We start from the raw sequence: 27,988 nt of genomic DNA, 5'->3' as shown, positions 1-27,988 counted from the left end.
GTCCCACTGAGAGAATCAATCCTCACTGCACTGTAATAGGCTATACCAACTTTATTCAGAAAATATGAGCCCCCCACACACAATACAGCTCTAAATCACTGTTCCTCTCTCCTACCCCAAGCCTTTCTCCCAAACCTACAGCAGCTCCACCCATTGCAGCCCGCTCCTGTCTAGAGTGGCACTGAAGCTGCTACATTCATAGTAAATGGTAAATCGATTCAAATTAACTGGGCCTGAAGTCTGGGGTTGGAGGAGGGGAAGTGTGTCCAGAGGCTTCTCCAGCCCCTTGCCTCTGCCTGTGGACTGCACAATAATTTGGAATAGAGGCTTCATAAGGAAGGAAACCTCCTCCATCCTTGGAGATGGGGAAGTAGCTCAAGTTGTGGTCTAATTGGAATTCCTGACAGTAGGTAAAGGATAAATGGGTTTTGCTGGGATGAGAATCAACAAGATGAAGATGATGATGATGTTGGCATTTATTAAGTAAGTGCCAAATCCTACACAAAAAAGCACCTTCCATCCTTTATTTAATCCTCATTAAAACCCTCTAAGATGGATACTATTATTCTTTCCATTTTGCAGATGGGGAAACTGATACTCAATGAGATTGTCTTACCCAAGATCACAAAGTTTGTGAGCAGTAGTGCCAAGAATAGAATCTAGACTACAGAGACCCATTCTCACCCTTTTATCTTCTTCATCCCACCAACCTTGTGTCACCATTATTTCTCAAAAGTGTCCTTTCCAGAACCACATCAAAAACTCTTTAAATGACGGGTAGATATTCAGGTTCTAAATACCTCATTCCAGCCTACCGAATGAATCATGATCTATCCAGTGGAATCTAGGGTTTGCTTTCAAAGATCCCAATACACACTAATGTTTGAGGACCAATCTCTTTTGCTGATCCATCAGGGAATCCAGAATCGTTGTGGTTGGAAAGAAAAATCTGAGAAGTGTCAGTGTGCACAAAGGGATCTAAGGTCCTTTGTCTAAGGAGGGGTCTGCAAGTAAAAAAGTGGTCTAGGGATAAAGTAGGGCCTGGCATTTCAACGGTGTCTGGGGGTGGGGTGAAGACAATTGGAAGTTGAAGAGATGTCCAGGGTGGAAGGAGTAGTTTGAGATCGGAAGAGGAGGATCTTTGGAGTTTAAGAAGAGTTTGGGAGGGTCCAAAGAGTTTGGGACCAGAAACAGAATTTGGGGTCAAAGAAGTGTTTGCAGTCAGTGAAAAGGTCTGTGGTCCCAGGAAAGTGTCTGCTTCTGAGGAGAATACTAGCTGGATTCAGACAGTAAGGAGAAAGGGCTTTGAACCTGCAGTTGCATGAAGTGCCTGGGTCCACTGTGCTGCACGCTCTCCCCCAACGGTCCACCGCCCTCGCGGTTCTCCATCCACCTGCACCTGCGTGCCCACTGCAGGATGACAGCTCTAAGCAGGCGGGGGCGAGTCAGACCCGGACACTGCCAAGGGAGGGGGCGCCCCCTCCCGGCTGTCCAGGGGCTCAGGCCCCGCCCTCCGCCCCGCACTCCCTCCAACCCCCGCCGCAGCCACTTCCGGCAGGCGCTGCGCTGCTAGGGGGTGCAAGTGAGGATGGCGGCAGAGAGCGAGGCCAGCCAGGAGAGCGCTCTGGGCGCCTACTCGCCAGTAGACTACATGAGCATCACCAGCTTCCCGCGGCTGCCGGAGGATGAGCCGGCGCCTGCCGCTCCGCTGAGGGGACGCAAGGACGAGGATGCCTTCCTGGGAGACCCCGATACTGGTGAGGCCCGTTTGCCCCGTCCGTGTCCACCCTTGGGAAGTCCCCGGTCCTCCTTCATCTGTGTAGTACATCCACTTGCAGCCTCCATATCCTTAGTTCATTCTCTGGACCACCATCCTCCTGAACCTCTCCTTTCTCCCTGTCTCTGTTAATTATCTAGTCAGGAAGGGGGTGCATTTCTGCCTTGGAGGCATAGGATGCGACAAGGGAGCTGATGCCAGGGACTGCAGTAGGAGGGATTGGGATTACCTCCTGGGAAGAACCAACCAACAGGGAAGGAATGCTGGAGGGGAGATCCTAAAGAACAGCTGTGATCACCCAGTAAAAGGCTTTTCTCTAGCCACAGAGGACAGGATAGAAGAAACCAAGTCAGAGACTGCAGCAGGAGGGATAGAATCTAGGTTTTAGAACTTCACCATGACCAGGGGTTATGGAAAGCAGAGAGTCTGGGGAGCTGCTGAGAATCTCTTCATGTCCAGGGAGGGATAAAGAGAATATGATTCCCCTCTGTCTGGGAATGTTGGTTATTGGAAGACAGGGGGATGGACTGCATGACCTCTCAAAGTCCTTGGGGACTAGAGTACCTTTTCTGTCCTGTGGATTACTTCATCCTACTGGAGACATAGATCTGGCTGGGATGTTAGGTACTCAGCTCCCTAGGAAGCAATCTTCAGAATCTTCCTGTGTCCTCAGCCCTCTGCAGAAACTACAAGGAATGGGGGTAGGGAGGGACAAGACCCTGCTTGGGAGAAACCTGGTGACCAGGAGCTCTCTGAGTATTCCTTCCCTACTGGTCTCTGTCCTATCCATGTGGCCCAGCTCCATTCTCCCTTCCATTTCTCATCCTCCATCCCCCAGCCTTCTTTCCCTCAACGTCATTTCCTGGCATTAGAGCATCCTTCTGCCTCTCTTCCTCCTAGTGCCTGCACTTGAGCCTTAGCCCTTAACCGCCTGACAGATACTGCTTCTCTGGCCCAGCCCTCCCTGGTCTGGCCCTTCCATAGCTGCTCCCAGTCTGACAGCCTCCAATTCTCACCCACTCCATAACTTTCTGGTCATCTGGCCCTGACCAATAGCACCTATCAACTTGACTAGACTCTATTCTACCTGTGATAGGTGTGAGGGGATAGTGGGGTATGGAGGATTTGGGACATCAAATGTCAGGACTGCAGATTGAAACTTCTTTTCCAGAGGGAGTAGCTTTGGAATCAGGAGGTAGTAGGGAGAGGGGTGGTTTGGAGGATACTAGCCTGAAGCCAGGTCTTTCATGATGCTTTTGGTGCTAGCATTGCCCCCAACTCATTGTGTTACAATAGGCATACCTCCCCTGTAGTGGGCCTTAGATTCCTCTTTCAGATCAACAAAGAATGGCAGTCTCTCCTAACCCAAAGATGAGACTCTCTTGATTTTCTTCTCCCACCCCTCAAATAAATTAGCATTTTTAAAAGCCTTCAATTATTTGTTTCTGCAATGATGTGATTATTCAATGTCTGAGGGCAGGCAGGAATCATGATTGTTTTAACCACTCCAGCATCCAGCACAGAGTTGGGCTCAATAAATAATTATTAAATGTTGGGCTGGGGTTCTAGCTGAGTGGTAGAGTGCTTGCCTAGCATGTGTGAGGCACTGAGTTTGATCCTCAGCACCACATAAAAATTAACAAAAGATCTCCGGATGAAATAATGGCAGGAAAGGGAATTTCAAAACCTCAGGGAATATCTTGATGTGCCAATACAGACTGTGCCCTCACCCTGGTCACCAAGCTTCTAGGAACTTAAACTTTATGATGAGGTTGTGTACCAAGGTTCCCAGGGACATGTTATGTAGATTCCAAGGACATTGCCATCATATTGGTATAAGTGTTTCAGTGCCATGTCACCTAGCCCTGCTTCCAAATTCCTAGGCTTCTTTCTTCCAGCTAGACCAGAGTACTGGCTAACATGGCCTCCTATGTTCTCAACCTCATGGTGCCACCTAGTGGCACTGTCCCATCTTCTTAGCTAGGATCTTACTGCGCCCGACTGTTCTGCCACTCTCCAAAACCAAGTGTTAGGCATCCCACAGCGGTTTTCTTTATGCAAAGCAAAGAGAGTCAACGATCTCTCCAAGGCTAGAAATACTTTCCTTCCCTTTTTCCTGTACTCCAAGCCCACATGTGCCTCCCTCTCCCAGACATCTGCCTCTAAATATCTTGCAAGTGCCTTATCTTGAATATATTCTATGCTGGATTCATCATCTCTTCTCCACACACCTGCTCTTCTTCCAATGTCATTCTCAATTAATACTGTCATTTAACCATTCTCCAGGACTCCCTATTTCTTCCAAAAGCTGATCAAGTGCTCTCTCCTCCTCCTAAGTATTTTCCAAGTTCTATATCTCCATCCTGTCATCACCACTGGACTAAACTATGAACCTCTCAGATCTATATTACTCAGATTTGTAGCTACTCTTCCTGCCTCTGCCCTCACCCCAATCCATCCACCATCCTGTACATCTGGTCATGTAATCCCTGGTTCAAAAATTCCCTGTTAAGGGAGTAAGCAAACCAGAGATGACCTGAATCTCTAGCTGAGATGTGTCTCCTGGACAATGGATTCATAATCCTCTCTTTTCAAGGTTCCTTTGTTATAAACCCAGTTAAAACAGTTACATCAAAAAAAGGAATTTTATTGGATAGTATAATCAGGAAGTCCAGGAGCATAGGGCTTTACACAGAGATGGATTAAAGTGTCCTAAATAGGGATTAATTAGGATGGACATAGTAGCAATGCCTGTAATCCTAGTGATTTAAGAGCCTGAGGCAAAGGGTTGCAAGTTTGAGGCCAACCTTGGCAATTTATCAAGACCCTGACTCAAAATAAAGAATAAAAATGGATGGGGATATAGCTCAGTGGTAGAGTGCCCCTGGGTTCAATTCCCAGTACTACAAAAATAGAAACAAAAACAAATTACAGGGACTGGGGTTGTGGCTCAGTGGTAGCGCCTAGCATGCGTGAGGCACTGGGTTCGATTCTCAGCACCACATACAAATAAGTAAAATTAAAGTCCATCAAAACTAAAAAATATTTTTAAAAAATTACAGAATAAATTAATTTAGGCCTAGTATGGTGGCATACTCCTGTAGTCCCAACTACTTAGGAAGCTGAGGAGGGAAAATCACTACAGCTCAGGAGTTCCAGATCAACCTGGGCAAAATAGCAAGATCCTCCTGAAAAATGAAAAAAGAATTTAACTTTTGATCTTCTGCTCTGCCTTTGTTTTTGTGGGCATAGTCAGAAAGCATTCCATATTGTTGAGGCAAAATGCCCCCAGCAGCTACAGGTTTATATTCTACCAATTTATCAACCTATGCAGAAAGAGGACTTTTTTCTTTCCCAATAGTTCTAGCAAAAGAACAAAGTTTGGCCAGGCGTGGTAGGTGCACACCTATAATCTCAGCAATTTAGTGATAACCTGTCTCAAACAAACAAGCAAACAAAAAAACCCAACCAAAAAACAAAATTTGAGTCTTAGTGGCCTGATACAGAGATGCATGTTCTGGTTGGCAAGACCTGAATCGCACTCTTAACTCTGGTCAAGAATGAGGTTGAGGGAGTTGGTTGAGGGAAGGGAGAGGGTGTTCCTCAAAAGAAAATTGGGTACTGTAAGATTCCACTTATATGAATCTCTAGAAGGCAAATCTAACATATTAAAGCAGATTAGTGGTTGCTTTGAGCTGGCAGTGCTGGAAGGGCAGAAAGGAATCACTTGGAATGAGGAAAATGTTCTAAAAAAAAAAAAAAAAAAAAAAAAAAAGAAAATTGGGAAATGGTATCTAAACATCTAAAAAGTAGATGTCTACTAGGCTAGCTATCCTCTAGGCAGCTCCTTATGGTCCTACTCAAAATGAAACTCATCATCTTTCTCCTAAGAGACTTGTTTTCTTCTGTTTCCAAATAATTTTTTCCCAGTGTCTTGTATATGAATAAAATTAGTAGTATTATTTTTTAAATATATTTTTTATTTGTAGATGGCCACAATACCTTTATTTTATTTTTATGTGGTGCTGAGGATAGAACCAGGTGCCCCACGCATGCTAGGTGAGTGTACTACCTCTGAGCCACAATCCCAGCCCCATGTATTGATTTTTTTTAAATTTTTTAATGGTAGATGGACACAATACCTTTATTTTATGTATTTATTTTTATGCAGTGCTGAGGATCAAACCCAGTACCTCACCTATGCTAGGCAAGCACTCTATCACTGAGCTACACTCCCAACCCTGATTTGTATTGTTTTTTAAATATATGTAAGTGGTAAACAAAAAATTCTTTCATCACATCTTATTCCCATTTATAGTATCTTTTCCCAAAGTAACCCCTATAAATAAATTCTGAAAAATCTCTTGCCTATATCAGCATTTTATTGATATTTGTGATTTCTTATTTATATAACAGAGAAGAGTTTGGATCAGGGAGGGCCTTAAACACTAAATGAAGAAGCTTGGATTTTTTTTTAAATCATCTTTTGTCTCATGTTAATTCATGGTTCAATGATCAGTGAACCATGATAGTACTTTTTTTTTTTTTTTTTTTTTGGTACCAGGGATTGAACCCAAGGGGGCTCAACCACTGAGACACATCCCAGCCCATTTTTTATTTTTTATTTTGAAACAGGGTCTTCCTAAGTTGCTGTAGCTAGCCTCAAACTTTCGATTCTCCTGTCTCAGCCTCCTGAGCTGCTGAGATTTTAGGCATGAGACACTGTGCCCAGTCCATGATAGTATCTTAAACAGGAAATTATAAGTTGATATTTAATATGATAACACAAAACTTTTTAAAAATATTTTTTATTTGTCAATGAACCTTTATTTAATTTATTTATTTATATGCGGTGCTGAGAATCAAACCCAGTGCTTCATACATGCTAGGCAAGTGCTCTACCAGTGAGCCATAATCCCAGCCCATAACACAAACTTTTAAAGGCATTATACTCCTAGTCCTGGGAATGGTGTCACATACCTGGAGTCTCAGCTATTCAGGAAGGGAGGATCACATGAGCCCACAACTTTGAAGACCTAATGAGACACTGCCCCTAAAACAATAAAAAAAGTCTAAAAAATAATTGTTGAGGGCTGGGGTTGTGGCTCAGTGGTAGAGTGGTTGCCTAACATGTGCGAGGCCCTAGGTTTGATCCTCAGCACCACATAAAATAAATAAATAAAACAAAGATATTGTGGTAAATTACAGCTAAAAAATAAATATCTTAAAAAATAATAATTGTTGAATGAATAAACTCTTAAAATGTGAATATAGTAAGGTGCTAAGGTGAAGGTACCAGCTAATTCTTTTTTTTTAATATCTTTATTTTATTTTTTATTTTTATGTGGTGCTGGGGGTTGAACCCTGTTCCCCATGCTAGGCAAGCACTCTACCACAGAGCCACAACCCCAACCCCCAGCTAATTCTTTATTGTTCACAAACATTCAGGACTTTTTGACCATTTAGGCACTTGGGTTCAAGGACAGCAGCATCCAGAGGGCAGAACTATGAGATGGAAGAGGGTCTTAGCTCTGGTCAAGGTAGGAAAGGAATGGAAATAACAACAATTCTTAACTACAGTATAGCTATGGTGCACTTGGTATTTATCACACATCCCACCTGTTAGGGATTACTTCTATTACCAGTATGAGAAAGGTAAGGCCCATGACATGAAGTTATGTGTCCATAGTCACTCAGCAAGTAAGTGGCTTTCAGTTCTTCTCTGACTTCATTCTTACTATCCTCCAATCTATTCCATACAGCAGCCAGAGGGATTTTTTTCCCCCATTGCTGGGGATAGAACTTAGGGCCTTGCACATGCTAGGTAAGTGAGCTTTGTCCCCAATTCCCAGATTGATCATTTAAAATCACAAAACTGATTACTTCATGTTCTTGCTTAAAACTGTCCAGTGACCTCCCATAATACAGGGTAAAATCCAAGTTTTTCAGGAGGCACCGAGGGCCCAGCCTATGGAGCCTACACTCTCTCCTTACTATTCTTTTCCTTTCCTGCTACACTAGAGCCACCCAGGCCTTGGTTTTTGTTTGTTTGTTTTGTTTGATGTTGTTTTCTAATGTACCAAGTTCATTCCCACATTAGGGTCTTGTTGATCCCTCAGGAACATTCCACATACAAACCCAGTGCTCTAAGAGTGACTGACTCCTTATCGCTCAGTTCTCTGCTTAAAACCACCTCCTCCCTTCTCTGATTTACCCAGGTAGCAGTCTCCCCCAATCAACAGTCTCTTTCCCCCTTGCCCACTTTCTTCTCTCTCCTCACCCTGCCCCTCTTTCCTGCAGGGCTTGGATCAAACCCAGGGCCTCTATCATACCAGGGCAAGTACTCTAACAGTAAGACACATCCCCAGCCCATGCTCTATCATTTCATCCTTATTTTTCTTCGTAGCACCTGCCACAACTTGTAATAATGTAGTGCTTTGTTTACTTGTTTATTGCATTTTTCCTCCACAGGTCCATGAACTCTATGAAGACAGGAACTGTCTTTTCCTCTCCCCTTAGCATCTAGCATAGGGCCAGACACATAGTTGTTGAATATGTAGATAACTGGAGCAATGTTGGAAACCAGGGTCCTGCCTGATAACTGCCTCCTTATACACAAGGCTGGGCCCTAACTGGGGCAGGATCTGGTTTCCAGAGAGGGCTGAACCGATCCACCCCCTCTCCCAAAGCGTTCTCAGTCCTTGTTCAGGATCACAGAAAATTTGACCTAGGTATCACTCAAGAAGCAATGCAGTCTCTCTCAGCTGCCCAATTGAGGGTCTCTGTCTCTTTCTAACCTGGGACCACAGTCCCTGCCAGCCCTGGAGTGGTCCCAGAGACCAAAAGCGAGCAGGGCTGGCCAGTGGGGTTTGTGTTGAAGGGGCAAGGCAGGGGGGACCGCAGGCAGGGCCAGGTAGGAGACGCCCAGACCAACCTTTGTCCCCGTCTTCCTGCAGACCCGGATTCCTTCCTGAAGTCGGCGCGACTGCAACGGCTGCCATCGTCGTCGTCGGAGATGGGCAGCCAGGACGGGTCACCGCTAAGAGAGACTCGCAAGGACCCATTTTCCGCGGCAGCGGCCGAGTGCTCTTGCCGCCAAGATGGGCTTACGGTCATCGTCACTGCCTGCCTCACCTTCGCTACCGGCGTCACTGTGGCGCTGGTCATGCAAATCTACTTCGGGGACCCCCAGGTGAGAGGGGCATTTGGGCAGAGAGGGCACTGGGGAGGAGAGAGTGAGGATATGCTTGAGGGGGCTGTTCGAACTGGGGAATGACTGAGTGGTGGAATGGGGCCGGGAACTAGGAAGGCGAGAGGGTGATGACTTGGGAGAGGAAGGTCCTAAAGGGAAGAATTGTGGGACGGGAGCGGGATAGAACAAAGAAGAGACTCCATCACGTAGGAGTCATTTGGGGCAGTGAGGTGGGCATCATAAGGAAGAGTCAAGGTGACAAGAGGAGCAAATGGCTTTAATTCTAGCGACTCGGGAGGCTGCGGCTGGTCAATCGTAAGTTCAAGGCCAGTCCGGGCAACAAAGCGAGACCCAGACGAAAAATAAAAAGGGATGGTTTTGTAGCTCAGTGGTAGAGCCCCCTGAAGTTCAATCTCTATAACTACAGGAGGGCAGACAGCAGAGGGCAAGGCTTGCATGCATGCCCTAGCTCCTGTAGAGGTTCCAGGGTTCCTGGATGGCTCCTACTGCCCCTTCCTATCTCCCCTCCCAGATCTTCCAGCAGGGTGCTGTGGTGACTGATGCTGCTCAATGCACATCACTGGGCATGGAGGTGCTCAGTAAACAGGGATCTTCCGTGGATGCAGCTGTAGCAGCAGCCTTGTGTTTAGGGATCGTGGCTCCACACAGTTCTGGCTTAGGCGGGTAAGGAGCTCCCAGCCCTGGGTCACCCTGGCCTACTTCTTGTCTTTTGGTCTGTAGACTTCATGCCGTTGGTCTCCCAGTTTGAATAGAGGGAAGGCTGAGCCCCAACTCCTTGCATTTTTTTCTTTCTTTTAAAAATATTTAATTGTAGATGGACACAATACCTTTATTTAATTTATTTATTTTTATGTGGTGCTGAGGATCGAACCCAGTGCCTCACACTTGGAAGGCAAATGCTCTACTACTGAACTATAGTCCCAGCCCTGCATTTTTTTTTTCTTTCTACACCAAATGTCACTCTTTTTTCCCTGAAGTCAGAGGATAAAGCTACCATATGGAGAATCTGGAGGTGTTTCTGGAGCTTCCCTTCACACACACACACACACACACACACACACACACACACACACGCACATACACGTACACACATTGGAAAAGGAAACGTGTAAATTATAAGGTGAGGTGTACAGTGAAGTATACTGTCATCAGTAAAGGCAGTGATGTTTTAGGGTCACAAATCCCTGTGAGTTTAATGAAAGCCATGGACCCTCCACCCTCCAAAAATATACTCTAGGCTGAGAACTCTTAAAACCGAAGTTACAAACTGGTCACCCATGGGCCACACCAAGCACACAGAATGACTTGTTTGCACACTTAAATTTTTAAAAAACTTGTTTGCTGTTGTTAAAAGATTGAGAATTTTCTTTTTTTAAAAAAAATCTAGATTTCTAACATCTCTTGAGCAATCAGAAGATCTGATAACACTGGGCTCATTTTTCCACATGGCTACAATTATCTAGAGCTTAGTAGAAGCTGTTCCCCATGATGGGGCAGGTGCTGTCCACCTTGCCAGAGTTCCTACAACTTTCTCTTGTTTCTCTGTCCTGCTTTCCTTATTTTGTTACTTGGCTGCAGGCATTAAGTTTGTAACCCTGTCTCAGTTGTAAAAAAAAAAAAACCACAGAAAAGGAATAAGCTAACAAAGTCCATATCTTGGTTCCTGCAAGACCAGTCCTCCAGGGTCTACCAAAGAAATTCTCCTTTTGGCTTTGCAGTCTATCCTTACATAATTCAGTCCTGGGGGAGGGATACCAAGTAGGCAGGTGCAGGAAGTTGGCAGAGGTCCAACTCTGGTCTAGGGTGGGGGCAGGAGCAAAACATCTGCTCTCCCAGTCTCTGGGTTTCCCTAAGCAGGGATTAAAATCTCTAATAACAGGCTAAAAGAAGTCCTTGAACTCTGGGTGTCTCCCACTCCCTTGATTTCACTCCCTACCCTTCTAAGGTGGCTGAATCCCTGCTGGGGAGGGGACTCAAACTCCTGACTCAGAATGACAAACTGAGCCTATAACCCTCACTCCTGGGGATTGAAGGGTGGCAGTTTAATGATTCAGAAAGTCGGCATGTTATAATCCCCTTCCCCCTTCTGTGTCTCTCCAGTGGGGGCGTAATGCTGGTACATGACATCCGTCGAAACGAAAGCCAACTAATTGATTTCCGGGAGTCTGCACCAGGGGCCCTCAGGGAAGAGGCCCTGCAGAGGTCCTGGGAAACCAAGGTGGGGACCCTGTTGTGAAGCGAGGGCTCAAGGGGGTCTTCCTTCATTGCTCTTCTGCTAACTCAAGCATTAATTTGCTGAGTATTTACCATTGGGTTAGGAAAAAGAATTGAACAGGATCTTCTTAGGCTATAGGGAGGCAGGCAACTCCCATGAAATAAAATAATAAATAAAAACTGTGGATGGTTGTTTAGCAGGTAATACTGCAACATCTTACTTCTCTGATAATCTTACCATCTGGAACATAGGAAGAGGGAAAAAAGGCCACCAAGTACCTTGAAATGTCACAGAGTTCCTGTGTTAAAACTTATACCTTAGGTATAAAGATGCATGCCTATAATCTCAGCTACTAGGGAGGCTGGGGCAAGAGGATCAAAAGTTCAAAATGAGCCTTGGAAATTTAGTGAGACCCTGTGTCAAAATAAAAATAAGAAAGGGGCTGGGGATGTAGCTCAGTGATAGAGCACTTGATTAGTGTGAGAGGCCCTGGATTCAATCCCCAATACTGCAAAACAAGCAAACAAAAAAACTCAATATTTCACACTCTGAGCCTAATGACTATAACTTTCCCAGCCTACAACATGTTGAAAGAGTAAGAGGAACTGCTAGGTAGAGGCAATCCACTGTCCTCAGAGAGCAAAAGAGGAAATAGAATAACTTGAAAAAATAGATATTTAGTGCAGTGGCAAAAGCCAAACACATTCCTGGGTTCTCACAACTCAGAGCACTAATAGTATGAAAATGAGTTAAGTGAAGCTATATTGTCCACAACTTTAAAAGGCAAGGGTAGGTATAATCCAGTGTGGATGGATTTCTATCTAACTTGTTTCTATCCTGGCTCTTGATGGGGTTTGCTTAATTTATTAAATCCCTCAACTATGATAAATAAAGGCCTTTCTGCATTTGTGTATAGAAATTCAGGGAGATGGGAGGGATGTCTGCAGGGGAAAGCTTGTCCCTCTCCTGGGATACTTGGCATGTGTCTCTCCCCTATGCCAGCCATCCCTGGCTTGGGGCTCTGCAGAGTTCAGCCCAGCCCCCCCCTTCCAGTGACCTGGTCTCCTCTCTCCCTCGCCTGCCCGCCTTGCCCAGCCTGGGCTCTTGGTGGGGGTCCCCGGAATGGTGAAGGGGCTACATGAAGCTCATCAGCTCTATGGCAGGTAATGACCCTCTCCTGGGGACCAGGGGCCCCTGCCTGCATCTCTCCTTGGGTGGCCTTGTCCTGCCTTCCTTGATTCTTCCCTTCCCAACTCCCCCTCCTAATATCCCCTTCCCTTGCCAGGACTCTCCTTCCCAGGAACCCCCCTCCCCCCAGGACCCCTCCTCCTCCCCCCAGGACCTCCTCCACCCCCTGCTCTCCGGCCCCCCCAGGCTGCCATGGTCCCAAGTCCTGGCCTTCGCTGCAGCTGTGGCCCAAGATGGTTTCAACGTGACCCATGATCTAGGTCAGTGGGGTCTGGGGGTTGGGGGAAAAGCACACAGTTGATTGGGGGGAACCTCTCTTCCAGTTTGTTCCTCAGTCTTCTTCCATTTCCCATCTTACTCTGACCTGGGAGAGGCTTCAAATGAGGGAATATTGGAAGGGCAGATTGTGCCCTATAATAGGCTCCTGGGGGACCAGAGCACTTAGGGCCAGCCACTAGCCCTCATGCACCCCATCTATTATGCATTTCAATCACCTGGCCCAGTCTTGGCACCCCCTGCCCAGCCTCCCATCCCTGCCCCCAGCCCGGGCCTTGGCTGAGCAGCTGCCTCCCAATGCATCTGAGCGCTTCCTGGAGACATTCCTGCCCTTGGGCCACCCACCACTGCCTGGCTCCCTGATGCGTCGTCCTGACCTGGCAGAGGTGCTGGATGCACTTGGCACTTCTGGCCCTGCTGCCTTCTACAACGGTGGCAACCTCACACTGGAGATGGTGGCTGAGGTGAGTGTGAGGGTGGGAGGTAGGGGTATGCCCCAAGGACCCTATTGCAGGGAGGCCCTCTTCCCCCTTTCTACCCTCCCTGCCTTTCTTTTATCATATATATTCTGATTGTATGTATTTGAAATTCTAAAATAAACAAACCTAACCTCCAGTGATAGAAACCAGACCTGTAATCCCAGTAACTTGAGAGGCTGAGACAGGAGGATCACAAGTTTGAGACTAGCCTCAGCAACTTAGCAAGACCCTGTCTCAAATGAAAAAATAAAAAGGGCTGGGGATATGGCTCAGTGGTAAAGTGCCCCTGGGTTAAACCCTCAGTACCAAAAGAAATCAGGCCAAGGTTGGTGACACACACCTGTAATCCCAGCAGTTCAGAAGACTGAGGTAGGAGGACTGCAAGTTAAAAGCCAGCCTCAGCAACTTAGCAAGACCCTAAGCAACTCACTGAAACCCTGTCTCTAAATAAAATATTGCAAAAGGGCTGGGGATGTGGCTTAGTGGTTAAATGCCCTTGGGTTTGATCCCTGAGAACCAAAAAGAAATGAAAAAGGACAAGAAACCAGACTAGTGGTTATTAAGGATTGGAGGGGCTGTCTGGGATGGGGCATAAGAAACCTGGAGCAATATAAATGTTCTGTCTTGACTGAGAGGGTACCTTTGGGCTTATCAGCGCTGCTGCTAACTGTTCAGGGGCCTGGCCTGCTTTCCACAGGTCTGGTAGAGGCCCAGAATTAGCCTCAGTTTCTCTAAGCCCATAATCCTCCTTGCTTTCTGGCTTTTCTAGGGACTGAGGGAAACATCTCTTCCACTGGTGACTGTCAGGACTGGGAGATGGACACAGGAGGTTACCACCCAACCCCAAAGTAATTTAGTCTGAGGCAATAGTGTATTCTGAGAATTATCATCAACAGTCCAAAACGCCTAGAAAAACTGTGTTCAAGAATAGGATGCATGGAGCAACTCAGTGGTAATCTCCTCTGTGTAATGGAGATGTTTATATAAAATTCTTCCATATTACAGTGGGAATTACATAGGTGTATCATTCATTCACCATTCACAGAGTGTCTGCTCAGTGCTAGGCCCTATGCTGGGCACTGGAGATATGGTAGTGGTGACAGAAGCCCATCCCAAGTGGACTTAACTAGAAAGTCCAAGAGAACACTGGCTTTAGGTCCTCCTGGATCCAAGGGCTCCATCCACATTGTCAGAACTTGATCTGTCTGTCTGTCCATCTGCCTCTGTCTCTTTCTCTCTCCCCAATATTTTCCAATAGTTTGGATCCACACTCTGTGCTCACCAGCCCATCTTAGACCATCCCAGAGAAACAGTATTTTACTTTCCTTATAGTTCCAGCAAAAGCCTCGTGGTTGTGTCTCATTGGCTTGTTACAGGTACATGACAATTCCCAAACTAATCACTGTGACATAGAAAGGAATGCTCTGATTGACCACATCTGGATCACACATCCTTACCCAGAGGTGGAGAAGGGCATGCAGGAGTCTCTAACTTAAAGACCATCAGGGTTTTAAAAGAAAAAAACCCAAGTTGAGTTTATTATCTTGTCAGACAAAGGAACACATGGTAACCAAGAAATTCAATATGTAGTTCACTCAGAAGTTAGAGAAATCAAAGGTTTCAGGTACTAAAAAAAAAGTTTAAAAAAAGGAGAAGATTCATAGTAGTACTAATTTAAGATTAACAGTTAGCACACTGTTAGAATGGAATGAGCCTGCTGGTTTGTACCAGATTGGTTCATTGGTTAGGAACGAGTTTTCCTGACAATGAGACACACAGGGTCAGACTTACTGGGGTCATTCACAGTTTATGGTTTTAGCTGGGTACAGTGGCACATGCCTATAATCCCTCAGGCATGGGAGGCTGAGGCAGGAGGATCACAAGTTCAAAGCTAGCCTCTAACAATTTAGTGAGGCCCTAAGCATCCTAAAAAATAAAAAGAGGGGCTGGGGATGTGGCTCAAGCAGTAGCGCGCTCGCCTGGCATGCGTGCAGCCCAGGTTCGATCCTCAGCACCACATACAAACAAAGATGTTGTGTCCGCCGAGAACTAAAAAATAAATAAATAAATAAATATTTAAAAAAAATAAAAAGGGCTGGGGTAAGTGCCCCTGGGTTCAATCCCTGGCACCCCTCCCCCTCCAAAAAAGTTCTTGGTTTTGTAGTGATTTTAATTGGTTGTAATGAGATGTAGAATTCATTTTGATATCTCCTAGGTAAGTGCTGCTGTAAGGGTAAGTCTTCCTTTTACAGAGTCTAAGAGGGCAGCACTTGAAAAGACTTGGGGGTAGAGTTCAGGACCTTCAGGTCACTCTGCAGCTGTGTAGATCTCACTGAAGAACAGCAGGACATGAAGTGGGAGAAGCAGGAAGGGACTAGAATACCAAGCTAAAGAGGTCCCTCATGGAATATATCTAGCACCATGGCTGGCACATAGGAGGTGCTTGGTGTTCATGCTTTTCTCCTTCTTCCTATGGTACTTAGGACTTATGGGGTTCTTCAAGGCCATGAGGCATAAAAGTTGTGAACAGTCAATTTGTTTGTGATTCAGATGTGTGTTATAGGCCAAGCCACGTGCTCACAGTGGTGGGTGGTCATTTTCTCTCCTCCAGGCTCAGCATGCAGGGGGCGTCATAACTGAAGAGGACTTCAGCAACTACAGTGCCCTTGTGGAGAAGCCTGTGTGTGGGGTGTACAGAGGTGACTTCTCCCCCAACTTTCAGGGTCCCCACTCAAGAGAAGCATCCCAGTCCAAGGCCATATCCTTTTGGCCTGAAAATTTCTCTCCAATCTACAGGAGAGAAACTGAGTCAGTGAAATGCCTGGGCAGCCAGCTGTTGAAGCAAACCAGAGCCAACTCATCTTCTGAAATAATCATGGCATCATTTAACCTAATTATTTTAACAATGGGGGGGATTCATCTAGCCAAAGGCTCAGATCTGAAAGTTGGGGTTCTAAATATCTGTTTTCTGGATTTGGGCACTATGTTGCCTCAACCCTAGCCCCAGCCCCATTCTTACTGCCCTGTTCTTCGTAAGAAGAATTTGCCTGGCGTAGTGGCACACACCTGTAATCCCAGTGGCACAGGAGTCTGAGGCAGGAGGATCGTAGATTCAAAGCCAGCCTCAGCAACTTAGCAAGGCTCTAAGCAACCTAGTGAGACTCTGTCTCAAAATAAAAAAATAAAAAAGGGCTGTCGATGTGGCTCTTGGGTTTAATCCCTGGTGCCAAAAAATATAAATTAAAAAAATAAAAGAATTCATAAGACGGAAGTCCATCTAGGCTTCAGGTCGAATGAACCCTTCATGAGAGTCACAAACCTGGTCCCTCATGTACCAAAAGAAAACAGTCCTAGGAAGGGAAAGGAATTCAGCCTGCAAATTCAAGAAAACCAATAAGAAATCCAGAAAGCTGAATTATGACATGGATGATGTTTTCTGAGCCCACAGTGGTAGGTTTTGGGTCCTTCAGAAGTTCTCGGGTTCTTTCCCTTCTGGGAGGGCAAGATCACTTCAAGCCTCAGAAGAGGCTACTTCTGAATTCAAGTTTCAGGTCTCAATCTCTTACCTGATTCCTCTGCTGGAAACAATGTTATATGAAGTAGAGGAAAGAGTGTAGCTCTGGAAACAGAAAGATCTGGGTTTGAGTACCATTTGCCTCAAACTTGTCACTTTCCACTTTCCAACCTTGGTTCACTCCTTAAAATGGGGATGATCTCAGGGTGCCTGTGAGGATTTGATGAGATGGTGCAGGAAGGTGCCTTGATCAGAGTGGGCATGGAGTGCACTGGACTTTCTATTTTCCCTCCCCAGCCTGAGTTGTCTCAGCAATGCCAGTGCCTTGAGTGCTCTGGATTTCCCTTGTCTCCTATAACCTTGGGCCAGTTGCCTCTCTGTGTCACAGTTTCTGTACCTATAAAATTGGGGTGATAACAGTTCCTATTGTAAGGATTAAATGGGTCAATTAGTTAATGTTGGTATTATTTGTCAGGTATTATTATTCCTTTATTCCTTTGATGTCCAAACATTTAATAACAGGAGGAAGAGGAGGCTCCTGCTCCAAGGAGTTTCAGGTTGAGTTGGACCATTAGGAGCCCTGGATACTATTCTGGCCTGTGGGAGGAGCAGAAAGGAAACACACTGTGGCTAGGAATCTGGACATCTCACTATCTGTCCCTGCCCTGAAAATCGCCTACAATGTGACTCTGGGCAAGTCACAGTCTCTTAAGCCTTAGTTATCTCATACAGCAGAGGAAACTGAAGACCAGTATTCTCAGTTCAAGTCCTGGCTCTGCCTTCAACTTGGCATGTGAACTTGAGTGGGTCCCTTCGTCTTAATGCTTCTGTTTCCTTATCTGATGAGGGGGCTCAGTGCAGTGGTCTCAGAGCATGCGATAATGGGATGTGCAGCTGGAATGTGGAATGTGAAGATGACTTGACCCCTCCCTTGCTCTTTGGTTATTTCTTGTCCTTTCAGGCCACCTGGTTCTGAGTCCTCCACCCCCACACACAGGCCCTGCCATCATCAGTGCTCTGAACATCCTTGAGGGCTTCAATCTCACCAGCCTGGTATCTCGGGAACAGGCTCTTCACTGGGTGGCAGAGGTAAAGCCAGCCTCTCCATCTCACCTGGGTTTGGGGACACTAGGGATGGCAAGAGGGGTTACTGCCTTGAGGGAGGACTAAATCACCTTAGTTTTCTTTCACATGAGGATCCCTAGATGGGGCTGCATAAAGGGGCCTGGCAGCCTCTTCCATATCCTTGCTGTGTTTTCAGACCTTGAAGATTGCATTAGCCCTGGCCAGCAGACTGGGAGATCCCATCTATGATTCTACCATCACTGAGAGCATGGATGACATGCTCAGGTAGGTCTTGGGGCAGGATTCCAAAGGGTGTGAGGTGGTAGTGGGTTTGGGGAAAGGATCCAGTGAAGTTCCAGGTCAGTTTCAGCTGAACCCCAACTCACGATCTGACACTGGTCACCTTTGCCTCTCCAGGCAAAGGTGTCTAGTGAGCTGGGCATGGTAGCACTCACCAGTAGACTCAGTTACTGTGGAGGCCCAGGCAGAAGGATCGAAAGTTTGAGACCATCCTAAGCAAATTAGCAAGACCTAAGTAATTTAGTGAGATTCTGTCTCAAAATAAAAAGTAAAATGGGCTGGGGATATATGTAGCTCAGTGGTAAAGCCCCTGGATTCCATCTTTGGTACAAAAAAAAAAAAGAAAGAAAACAAACCAATTAACAAAAGTTTAAAAATGAAGTTTAAAAAAGACTGAGGATATAGTTCAGTGTTAGAGCATTTGCTTAGCATGTGGTACTATCCCCAGTACTCACCACACAAAAAAAACAAAACAAAAACCCATCAAGTTAAATTATGGGTTGTGTATGTATGAACGTATCACAATGAATCCCATTATTATGTAAATCTATGATGCACCAATTTAAAAAATCATATCAGACATGACAAATGCATACAATTTTATCTGTCAAATTAAAAAGTTAACATCACTTATCCAGGAAAAAAAAAAGGCAAAAAGAGCAGCATTCAGAAACAATAACCACATCATGGTCACTGGGATAAAAGCATAAAAACCAAGGTTTCCCCTCCCAGCTATCTGAAACCAAGCCCCAGGTTCCTATACTGCATGGTCACCATCCTTCTTGGTTGAAAACTGAACGAATGTCTTCAATAATCCTTGGTAACTTATTATTCTCTAATCATTATGAATAACCCAACACACAGTTAATAATAGTAATCTGAGAAACCATCACTTGAACTTTAAAAAGTCTGGAGTCCTGGGGGGCATGGTGGCCCATGCCTGTAATTCCAGCAACTCGGGATGTTGGAGCAGGAGGATCACAAGTTCAAAGTCAGCCTCAGCAATTTCCTGAGATTTTAAGCAACTCAGTGTTACCGTGTCTCAAAATAAAAAATAAAAATATCTGGGGATGTAAAACATCCCCAGTGTAAAAACATCCCTGGGTTCTGTCCCCAGTACCAAAAAAAAAAAAAAAAGGAAAAAAAATTAATTTTAGAAAAGAATCTGAATAATACCTAAATAAATCTATTCAGTTCAATTACTCAGCAGTAAGTGAGCTTCTACCCTCATAGGCCTAGTAGTCCAGTGAGGAAAGGAGATTTAATAAAATAATCACATAAACATCACAGGTAGTTGGGGTGTATTGAAAGCTTGTTGTATGCTCATCCCCCACTCCTTGTCTTTTTAGCAAGGTGGAGGCTGCCTACTTCCGGGGCCACATCAATGATTCTCAGGCAGCCCCTGCCCCTCTCCTGCCTGTCTATGAGCTTGATGGGGCTCCCACCGCTGCCCAGGTGCTGATTATGGGCCCTGATGACTTCATCGTGGCAATGGTCAGGTATGCCAGCTCAGACTTAGAACCTGTAACAAAAGATCATTTGGACCGGGTGGTGCTGGTGGGGTCTGGGAAGAAGTGAAGGTAGTCACAGAGCTCATCTGACCCCATCTCTGTCCCCAGTTCCCTGAACCGGCCCTTTGGCAGTGGCCTCATCACCCCCTCGGGGATCCTGCTCAACAGTCAGATGCTGGACTTCTCCTGGCCCAACAGAACTGCTAACCATTCTGCACCCAACCTGGTAGGGTCTTGCTTCTCTCCTCTATGGGGACTCTGAGGCTAGGTAGGAGGTACAGCTGTATAGTTGCTTCTTCCTCCCTATTTCCCCTAGGAAATTCTATTATAAGGAAACAAGATATCCACTTCATCCCTAGTCCTGCTCATTCTGAAGCATGGATTCTGGTGGGTCAGAAGAACCCTTATCTCATTCTGCCACTCTCTTACTCTGCAACCCAGGGAAAGTCTTGCCCATCTCTGGACCTCATTTTGTTCACCTATACAATGAGGATATTGGCTCTAATTTAATGATTTGGGTTCTTTCCAGCACTAGTGGTCTATAACACCATGATACTGAGCTGGTGGGGCTCAGCCCAATGATTGAGAACCAAAGAAGAACCCAAGGAGGAAGGAATTAGAAGTTATTGTTCTAGCTGGAGACCAGCACTCTTACACTGTATAAGATGCCTGGCAGGGCAAAGACACCTAGAGGTGATCCAGTGGGGATTCTACTCTGCTTTCCTGTCGCCATCTTTTTGTCTTGGTTCTTTTCCCTGCCATCTATAGCAGCCTCACAGCTCAATGGGTCCTCTTATTTTTCCACCTTATCCACCCTAGCCATCCAGGGACCCCTTCCCTTTCACAGACAGCATACTGTTGCCTGGAGGGAAACAGTCCCCCTTTCCTGTAGATCATGCAAAGAAGGAGAGGAGTAGGAAGAGTGGTGGAATGGCCCTTGCCTCATCCGACACCTCCTTTGCCGTCTCTGCCCTCCAACAACAGGAGAACTCAGTGCAGCCAGGGAAGCGGCCACTCTCTTTCCTGCTGCCCACTGTGGTCCGACCGGCAGAGGGGCTCTGTGGGACCTACCTTGCCCTGGGGGCCAACGGAGCTGCCCGGGGCCTCAGTGGTCTGACCCAGGTGAGGTTTCTTTCTTTATGGGCCTTTTGCAGTCAGGAACCAGCTGTGGCCTGGGCTGTGATGCCCCTTCTATCTCTGACTTGTTTCTCCATCCCTTACACAGCAAACTTGAACTGAATTGCTTTGTGCCTGGCCCATCATGGGCACAAATAGACCGTGCTGAGTTTCTTAGTGAAAATGGGCCCAGCAGCCCCTGTCTTTCCAGGTTGCAAGGGAAATCGCAGGGCCAATAGAATTGAAAAGTGATATAGCATCTGGGCCACCTGTGTTCTGTGAACCTCAATTCCCATCATTTCTCTACCTTGCATCTAAATAGATAACCAGCCTCTTTAGAGTCTGGGGGGTTTTTTAATCTGTTTTTATTATTTATTTTTATTTTTAAAAAAAATTTTTAGAGTCTGATTTTAAACGGAAGGGCCACTACTCTCCAGAATACCTCAGGACAGTTCCTTGAATGTCTTGAGCTCCTGTTATATGTGCCAGGCATATTGTTTTGGGAGGTGACAAGTTAATTTTGGAATTAGACTCCCGTGGGTTCTAGTCCAAGTGTTGCCAGTTTCCAACTGTGTGATGCTAGGAAGTTCACTTAACCTCTCTGAACTTCAGTATCATCCTCTATAAAGTAGAAATAATAAAATAGTTAATATTTATAGAGTTCTTACAAAGTGCTGAGTACTTTTAACCTTCCCAACTCTGGAAAAAGGCTTATTTCTATTTTATAAATGAAGAAATTGGAACTGGAAAGGTTAAGAAGTTAAGTTCCTTCAACTAGCAAGGGTGGACAGGTAGTTCAGATCCAGAGTCTACTCACGCTCCTAACCACTAAACTGAAAGTACAAATGTGTACCTTAAATCACCTCTAGCTGTTAATCCTGCCCTATCCAGAGAGAAGGGAGGGAAGCTCTGAGCTAGATTTAAAGGGGAGGGTCCCTCTTCCCTGGCTTCCTCTAAACTCTTCAGTGAATCACTCTCGTTCTCTGGCCTTCAGTTTCCTCCTCTATGAAGCAGGGATAGTTATCACAGGCCTGCCTGTCTGGTTTCAGGGTTGTTGAGAAGCCCAGATGACACACCTGGTGTGAGGGTTCTAAAGACTAAAGAGTCTGGATCAAGGGTGAGAGCTGGGGAGCCCTGCCTGGTTCATCACCCCTGGGACAGCCCTGATTTTTCTGCTCCTTGGCTACCTACAGGTACTGCTGAATGTCCTGACCTTGAACCGGAACCTGAGTGACAGCCTGGCCCGAGGCCGCCTTCACCCAGACCTGCAGTCCAACCTCCTGCAGGTGGACAGTGAGTGCAGAGCAGAGACTCCCGTGGGGTGGCCACAGAGACAGGTTTCCCCTACCTTGATCAGCACCAGTTTCCTTCTTGCCAAAGTTTGGTTTCTTTCCACAACTTCCTGTTAAAGTAATGAAAGATCTAGGGACTGGAACCATCTTGCTATTTCCTTTGTGTCCTTGAGAGGTCCATTTTTCATCTCTGAGCCTTGGTGTTCTCATTTGTAAAATAAGGTATAGTTGTTCATTCTGCAAACCTTCGTTCATACCTTAGTTTGCATTGAACACCTGCTGTGTGCCAGACATCATTCTAGGTTTTAGAGATAGTGCATTTGTAAGCAGATGGGGAAATAATCAAAGAGATAAGGGAGAGTAAAATAAATACCCAGCTGAGCATTAAAACAGAATGATATAACAGGGCTGACTCAGTGACCAGGTGATATCTAAGCTGAGATCTGAAGAGTGAGAAAGAGCCCACCAGGCAAAGAACTGAGGCAAAGCTTTGTAGGCCAAGAGGACAAGTGCAGAGAACTCAGCAGAAATGGGCTTGGTGTGTTTGAGGAATAAAAAGAAGACCAACCTGGGATGGGGTTGTGATTAAGTATAGAGCACTTGCCTTGCATGTGTGAGGCAATGGGTTCCATTCTCAGCACCACGTATAAATAAATAAAAAAAATACAGGTCCATCAACAACTAAAAAAAACAAAAACAAAAACAAACACCAACCTCAGTGAGAATGAAATGAGAGAAGAGATGTGGGCAAGGACCTTCTAGATTTATGGTGAGAAGATTGACTTGCCTCTAAGAACAAGGGCTTAATTTTGGATGCAGCTTAATTTTGTAAATAGGAAAATGTGTGCATCTTTGAGGAGTTTTATTATAACCAACCATGTACTATGCTAGTCCAAAAGGGATTGAGAATTGATCAAGATATAATTTTTGTTTGTTCAGTATTATCTCCATTTTGCAGATAAAGAAACTGAGGCTTACAGAAGTTATAAACTAGTCAAAGATCAACCAGCAAGTGGCAGAAGTGATATTAGAACAAACTGCTGCTTCTTTACTGCCTGGACTCTGCTTCTTTACTGCCTGGCCCTTAATATCTCCTGCACTTGAAGCATGTTAAAAGCACAGTCCTAGGTCATCTGCAGTCAGACCCTATAGTTGGTCAGTGATATCAAACCGAAACTGATGCATGAAGGAGACTCTTGAAACTGAACTTTATTCAACTTTATTCTGCTAGTCTCTACTAAGTATAAGGTGGCATGCTAAGTTACTTATGGTAGCTCATCCCTTGCACAGTCTTAGAAGGGTGGGGTTCTGGGAAAAGAATATCAAGTGAGGGGTTCTGGGAAAAGAAACATTTAGCCACCTGAGATCCGAGGAAGGCTTTATGGAGGAGGTAACAACTGGCTGAGCCCTGAAGTATGAGCAGGAAATTGGCATGTGGAGATGAAGGGATTCTGGAAAGAAGGAATAACCTGGAAAAAAAAAAAACAGAAAGAATAGTTTAGAGTGCAGCCAGGAGTCCAGTCATTTCCCAAACTCCTGGATTTACTTAGCACTTTCACGACTTTGGCCACATGACTTTGGCCACATTTATATGTGGTCTAAACCGTTATTTACATAATACATATGTATAAATGGACTTGTTTTTGACCCAAATGTGTTTTAAGTAAAACTTATTAACACAGAGAGATTCTTTTTTAAAAAATTCAATCAAAATTAGAAAAATAGCATCATTTGTCACAAATAGATAATAAATAGCTATTTTAAAAATCAAATATTTTTAGGTTTTAGGTAGATATTATTACCTGCAGAAGGCTCTGAGACCTGCTTTCTATGTTAAAAGGGAAATTAGACTATTCAGAGGCCAAACTGAAACTTGGTCCTTGCCATAATCAAAAAGATTGAAAATGAACCATGAGTGAACAAATTTCTGACTAGATGATTTAATATTATTCAATAATGTGTCTTTTATCTCAAAAACTACCTAAACTCATTCTATCTGGAGAAATAAGCAGACCAGATCTTTATAGAAGAGCATTGGGAGGTGAAGTTAACAAGGCTTATCATGGAGGGCAATGTTAAGAAGCACAGATTTGCTGGGCATTGTGGTGCCCACCTATAATCACAGCAATTTGGGAGGCTGAGGCAGGAGGATTGAAAGTTCAAGGCCAGCCTCAGCAACGTAGCAAGACTTTGTCTCAGAATTTAAGAAAAAAGGTGGGAGAGATTGGGGATGTAGCTCAGTGATAGAGTGTCCTTGGATTCAACCCTTAGTGCTGTAAAAAAGAAGAAGAGGAAGATGAGGAGGAGGGCACGACTATCCAATTGAATAGGGCAGATGGATTGAAGGGAAGAGAAAGTAAGTTGAGGAAATACAAGAAGGAGCTTGGGTATGGCTCAGGTGAGAGATGATGAGAACCTGAACTTATGCAAGAGGATAGGAGCAAACACCTCTATCTGGTAAATACCTGCTTAACTTTTACTAGGTACTGACTCTGTCCAGGCAATGGGGAGCAATAGCAAACAAGATAACGACCCTATCTTCAAAAAATTTTAATCTAGTGGGGGGGAGACAAAGCCAATAAATAAACAAATACAAAGTATATAATATGTATACTTTGAAAGAAAACAAAGCAAGGTAAAGTTGGCAGGGACTGCTATTCTAGGTAATGGTCAGCATAAAGCCTGACACACATTAAGTGCTTCTCAAAGAAGTGCCTTTTGACCAAAGACTGGAATAAAGAAAGGAAGCCAGCTTTGAAACCATCTAAAAGGAAAGCAGACCAGGCAGAAAGAACAAGAAGTGCAAAATTCCTCAGGTAGGAGCATGTTTGATCTACTTTAGGGACAGCAAGGAAGCCAGTGTGTTTGGAATAAAGTAAGGTGGAGAATAGAAGGAATAAATAATAATTTAGAGAGGTAGCAAGGTCCTAGATAATGTTGTGCTTTAGAGGCCTTGATAAGGACTTTGGATTTTATTCTAGGTCCATCAAACCTGGTAGAATATTTTGTTTTTGTGGCACTTGGTATTGACCCCAGGGGTGCTTTACTGCTGAGTTATATCCCAAGCCTTTTGTATTTTTTGAGACAGGGTTTCTTTAAGTTGCTAAGGACTTAACTAAGTGCTAAGGCTTGCCTTGAATCTATGATCCTTCTGCCTCAGCCTCCCAAATCACTGGGATTATGGGCATGTCCCACTAAGCCTGGTTGGTGGAGTGTTTTAGGGGATTAACAAGGTCTGACCAGTGTTCTAAAGGATCCCTTTGGGTACTGTGTGAAGAGACTGAAGGGAAGACAGGACTGGAAGCTGGGTGGGTGGGGGGCAGTTAAAAGACTGTGCTGTAATCCTGGCAAATAGTGATGGCAGCTTGGACTATGCAGGTGGAGATGAAGACCCTCAGAGTCCTTTTTCCAATATTGAGAATGACTACATTTTCAATCACTTGCTGTAAACAAGGCTCTGAGCTTCCTGTGCATTCTCTCCTTTAATCCCTGAAACAATTTCATGTGCTGACTCTTTTATTATCCCCCATTCTGTACATGAGGATACTGAGGCTCGGAGAGGTGAAACAGTTTGCCCAACGTCATGCAGGAACACCCAAGACCAGGACTCAAATCCGCTGTAGGTCTCCTTAGCCCGTGCTCTGAACACTCTAAATGTGTGTATGTTGGGGATGGTTTTCAGGTGAGTTCACAGAGGAAGAGATAGAATTCCTGGAAGCCAGGGGTCACCACGTGGAGAAGGTAGATGTCTTATCCTGGGTCCATGGCAGTCGGAGAACCAACAACTTCATCATCGGTGTGAAGGACCCGCGGAGCCCAGATGCAGCTGGAGCCACCATCCTGTAGAGCAGCGGGGTGGGGCGGGGTCTCTGCTCCCCACCTTTGCATGTTCCCAGAGTCCTTCCTTCTCCCAAGTTTGGTCTCAGGGGGACCCCAGATTAGGGGCCAGAGGGAATGCTTAGCAAACCCTATCCCAGAGTAATTGAAAAATTCTCCATCATGAGGCCTGTGGTGGTGGTGGTAGTTAATGTCAGTGTCCACGACTAGGCAGGGGACCTTGAGGGGTCTTTCTCCTCTCTTCTTTTAGCCATGCTGGCTCTGAGCTTAGGGATATGCTTGCAAACCCTTCTCAAGGGTGTTATAACCCTAACATCTACAGACTATCCTGACCTGGGCCTTGTCTTCCAGCTCCTTTATCCTGTTCCCAGCCTCATTTCTTAAATGATTAGGATTTTTTTAAATGGACCATCGTGGGAAGAAAGTAATCCTCTCCTCCTACCAGGTTGAGGTGGGGACCTTGCATCTGGGGGTCCCCGGGGTGTGGGGTAGGGGTGGGGGTGGGGACCAGCTCAGGGGCTTCCATTTGCAAAGGGAAATTAAAGAAAGAATATTGCTTACCCATGACTCTAGCCTGATTTATGTTTAACTAGGTTGGAGGTGGGAGTGGGAGAGCAGAACTTGGTATCCTATCCCAGAATCTCTGCCTCTATGGCTAACTGGAGCCCCTTTGTAGGGGTTCTAGATCCAAACTTACACTACTAATAATAATCTATTTTTGTTGTTATTATTTTTGATAGCATCCTTGGAACACTTAATGTATGCCAGGCTCTATGCTAAGCACTTTATGCGAGTAATCTTATTTAATTTTCCTCAAAAACCTAATGAGATAGGTAGTAATATTATTCTCATTTTACAGATGGGAAATGAGTAAAAAGAGGTTAAGGGATTTTTCCAGGGTTTTTCATCTATTAAATGGAAAAATTGGGGTTCAATCACAGGATGTCCAACTCCATGATCTGTACTCTTAATCAATTCCACATCTAGCATGTGAACTATTTGTTACAAAGTATATTTCATATAGTATATATCAGACAATAAGTATCTCTCATAGATTATGTCATTCATTCATGCATGCCTGCATCCTTCAGTTATGTTCCAGGAACTAGTAGCCACTGGAATTCAGCACTGAACAAAACAAATAGGCTATTTTTTACAGTTTTCAGTCTATAAGAGGAAGCAAACATTAAAGAAATAAGGACATGCTGCAGTCCGGCTGGGCAAAATAACCGGGAGGTGACAAGCAACTTGAAGGTTGAAGTGGGAACTGCTTTATTGCGAAGGAACTCAGCAGGAACTGAGCAGGAACTCAAGGTAGCCAGCACCCAAGGTAGCGGGAGCCGCTTTATTTCGGAACAGCAGAGGTATATATACCTAACTGGTTACACACAGCTTGACTCAGTTAGCATCATCTAGATACAGCAGTCAGCCAATAAGGAATCCCCACCAACTTAATGGCTCGGTGGCGTTGCCTCACAAACCACTCCTCCTGGCACTGCCAGGCGCCATATTGACTTGGTCACAGCCCCCAACAAGGACACATTGGGCTGGGGATAAAACTCATTGGCAGGGCACCTGCCTAGTGAATGCAAAGCCCTGGTTTCAATCCCTAGCACTGCAAAACAGACAAAAAAAAAAAACAAAAAACAAAAAAAACAAGGAAATCGCCATCACAATAATCTCTATAGTATCCCTCATAGAGAACAAAATGGGCACCACAACCAAAAAAAAAAAAAAATGTGGCTGGGGATATAACTCAGTTGGTAGAGTGCTTGCCTAGCATGTGTAAGGCCCTGGGTTCAATCTCCAGTATCACCAAAACAAAACAATAGAACATAATAGATGTCACAGATGCACCAATTATTCAAGTATCGAATGTTTCATAAATATAATGTATAGATGATCCACCCCTCAAAACCCTAACTTTTAATAATCTCACTATCAATAATTTAGTACATATTTCTCTAATTTCCTTTTTCTATACAGTACATGTATTATCATTTAAAACCTGAAAAGGGAATTATATTTTTATAGACTACAAATTCCTTTTTTAAAACATTTGCCAATACAGGATGGGCATTTTTTCATATCAATATATATGAATCTACCTCATTATTTATAATGATGTCATTCATTGACGGGTTTATCCAGTTTTCTGTTGATGGACATTTAGGTGGTTTCCAATATAGTTCCCTACCCTCAATG

General features: G+C 44.9%; 1 protein-coding gene across 3 annotated transcripts; it reads left to right on the top strand.

The window, feature by feature from the left end:
• The first annotated feature begins 1,539 nt into the window (after positions 1 to 1,539).
• On the top strand, positions 1,540 to 26,343 carry Ggt7 (gamma-glutamyltransferase 7). Of its 3 annotated transcripts, XM_005329904.5 has the most exons (15): positions 1,540 to 1,757; positions 8,734 to 8,969; positions 9,502 to 9,653; positions 11,091 to 11,208; positions 12,301 to 12,368; positions 12,580 to 12,653; positions 12,937 to 13,133; positions 15,760 to 15,847; positions 17,624 to 17,751; positions 17,924 to 18,012; positions 19,377 to 19,526; positions 19,647 to 19,764; positions 20,523 to 20,660; positions 21,848 to 21,947; positions 25,629 to 26,343. In XM_005329904.5, the coding sequence occupies exons 1-15, from the start codon at positions 1,589 to 1,591 to the stop codon at positions 25,790 to 25,792; spliced, it is 1,989 nt and encodes a 662-aa protein (XP_005329961.2). In that variant the 5' UTR covers positions 1,540 to 1,588; the 3' UTR covers positions 25,793 to 26,343. The 3 variants fall into 3 exon arrangements, with proteins under 3 accessions (XP_005329961.2, XP_021585247.2, XP_040130179.2); XM_021729572.3 differs by lacking the exons at positions 12,301 to 12,368; positions 12,580 to 12,653; positions 12,937 to 13,133; XM_040274245.2 differs by lacking the exons at positions 1,540 to 1,757; positions 8,734 to 8,969; positions 9,502 to 9,653 and having other exon boundaries at positions 12,259 to 12,368.
• The last annotated feature ends 1,645 nt before the right edge of the window (positions 26,344 to 27,988 follow it).

Source organism: Ictidomys tridecemlineatus, chromosome 5 (genome assembly GCF_052094955.1).
Source record: "Ictidomys tridecemlineatus isolate mIctTri1 chromosome 5, mIctTri1.hap1, whole genome shotgun sequence".
Classification (NCBI taxonomy): domain Eukaryota; kingdom Metazoa; phylum Chordata; class Mammalia; order Rodentia; family Sciuridae; genus Ictidomys; species Ictidomys tridecemlineatus.
The sequence above is the reverse complement of the archived record's forward strand: the minus strand, read 5'-3'. Positions and strand labels throughout refer to the sequence as shown.

Excerpts from the sequence above, each read along its gene's own strand:
- Ggt7 (XM_005329904.5), top strand. The coding sequence starts at position 1,589 with ATGGCGGCAGAGAGCGAGGCCAGCCAGGAGAGCGCTCTGGGCGCCTAC. Across the intron at positions 11,209-12,300 it reads AGAGGTCCTGGGAAACCAAG|CCTGGGCTCTTGGTGGGGGT; the intron begins GTGGGGACCCTG and ends CGCCTTGCCCAG. Across the intron at positions 19,527-19,646 it reads TTCATCGTGGCAATGGTCAG|TTCCCTGAACCGGCCCTTTG; the intron begins GTATGCCAGCTC and ends CTCTGTCCCCAG.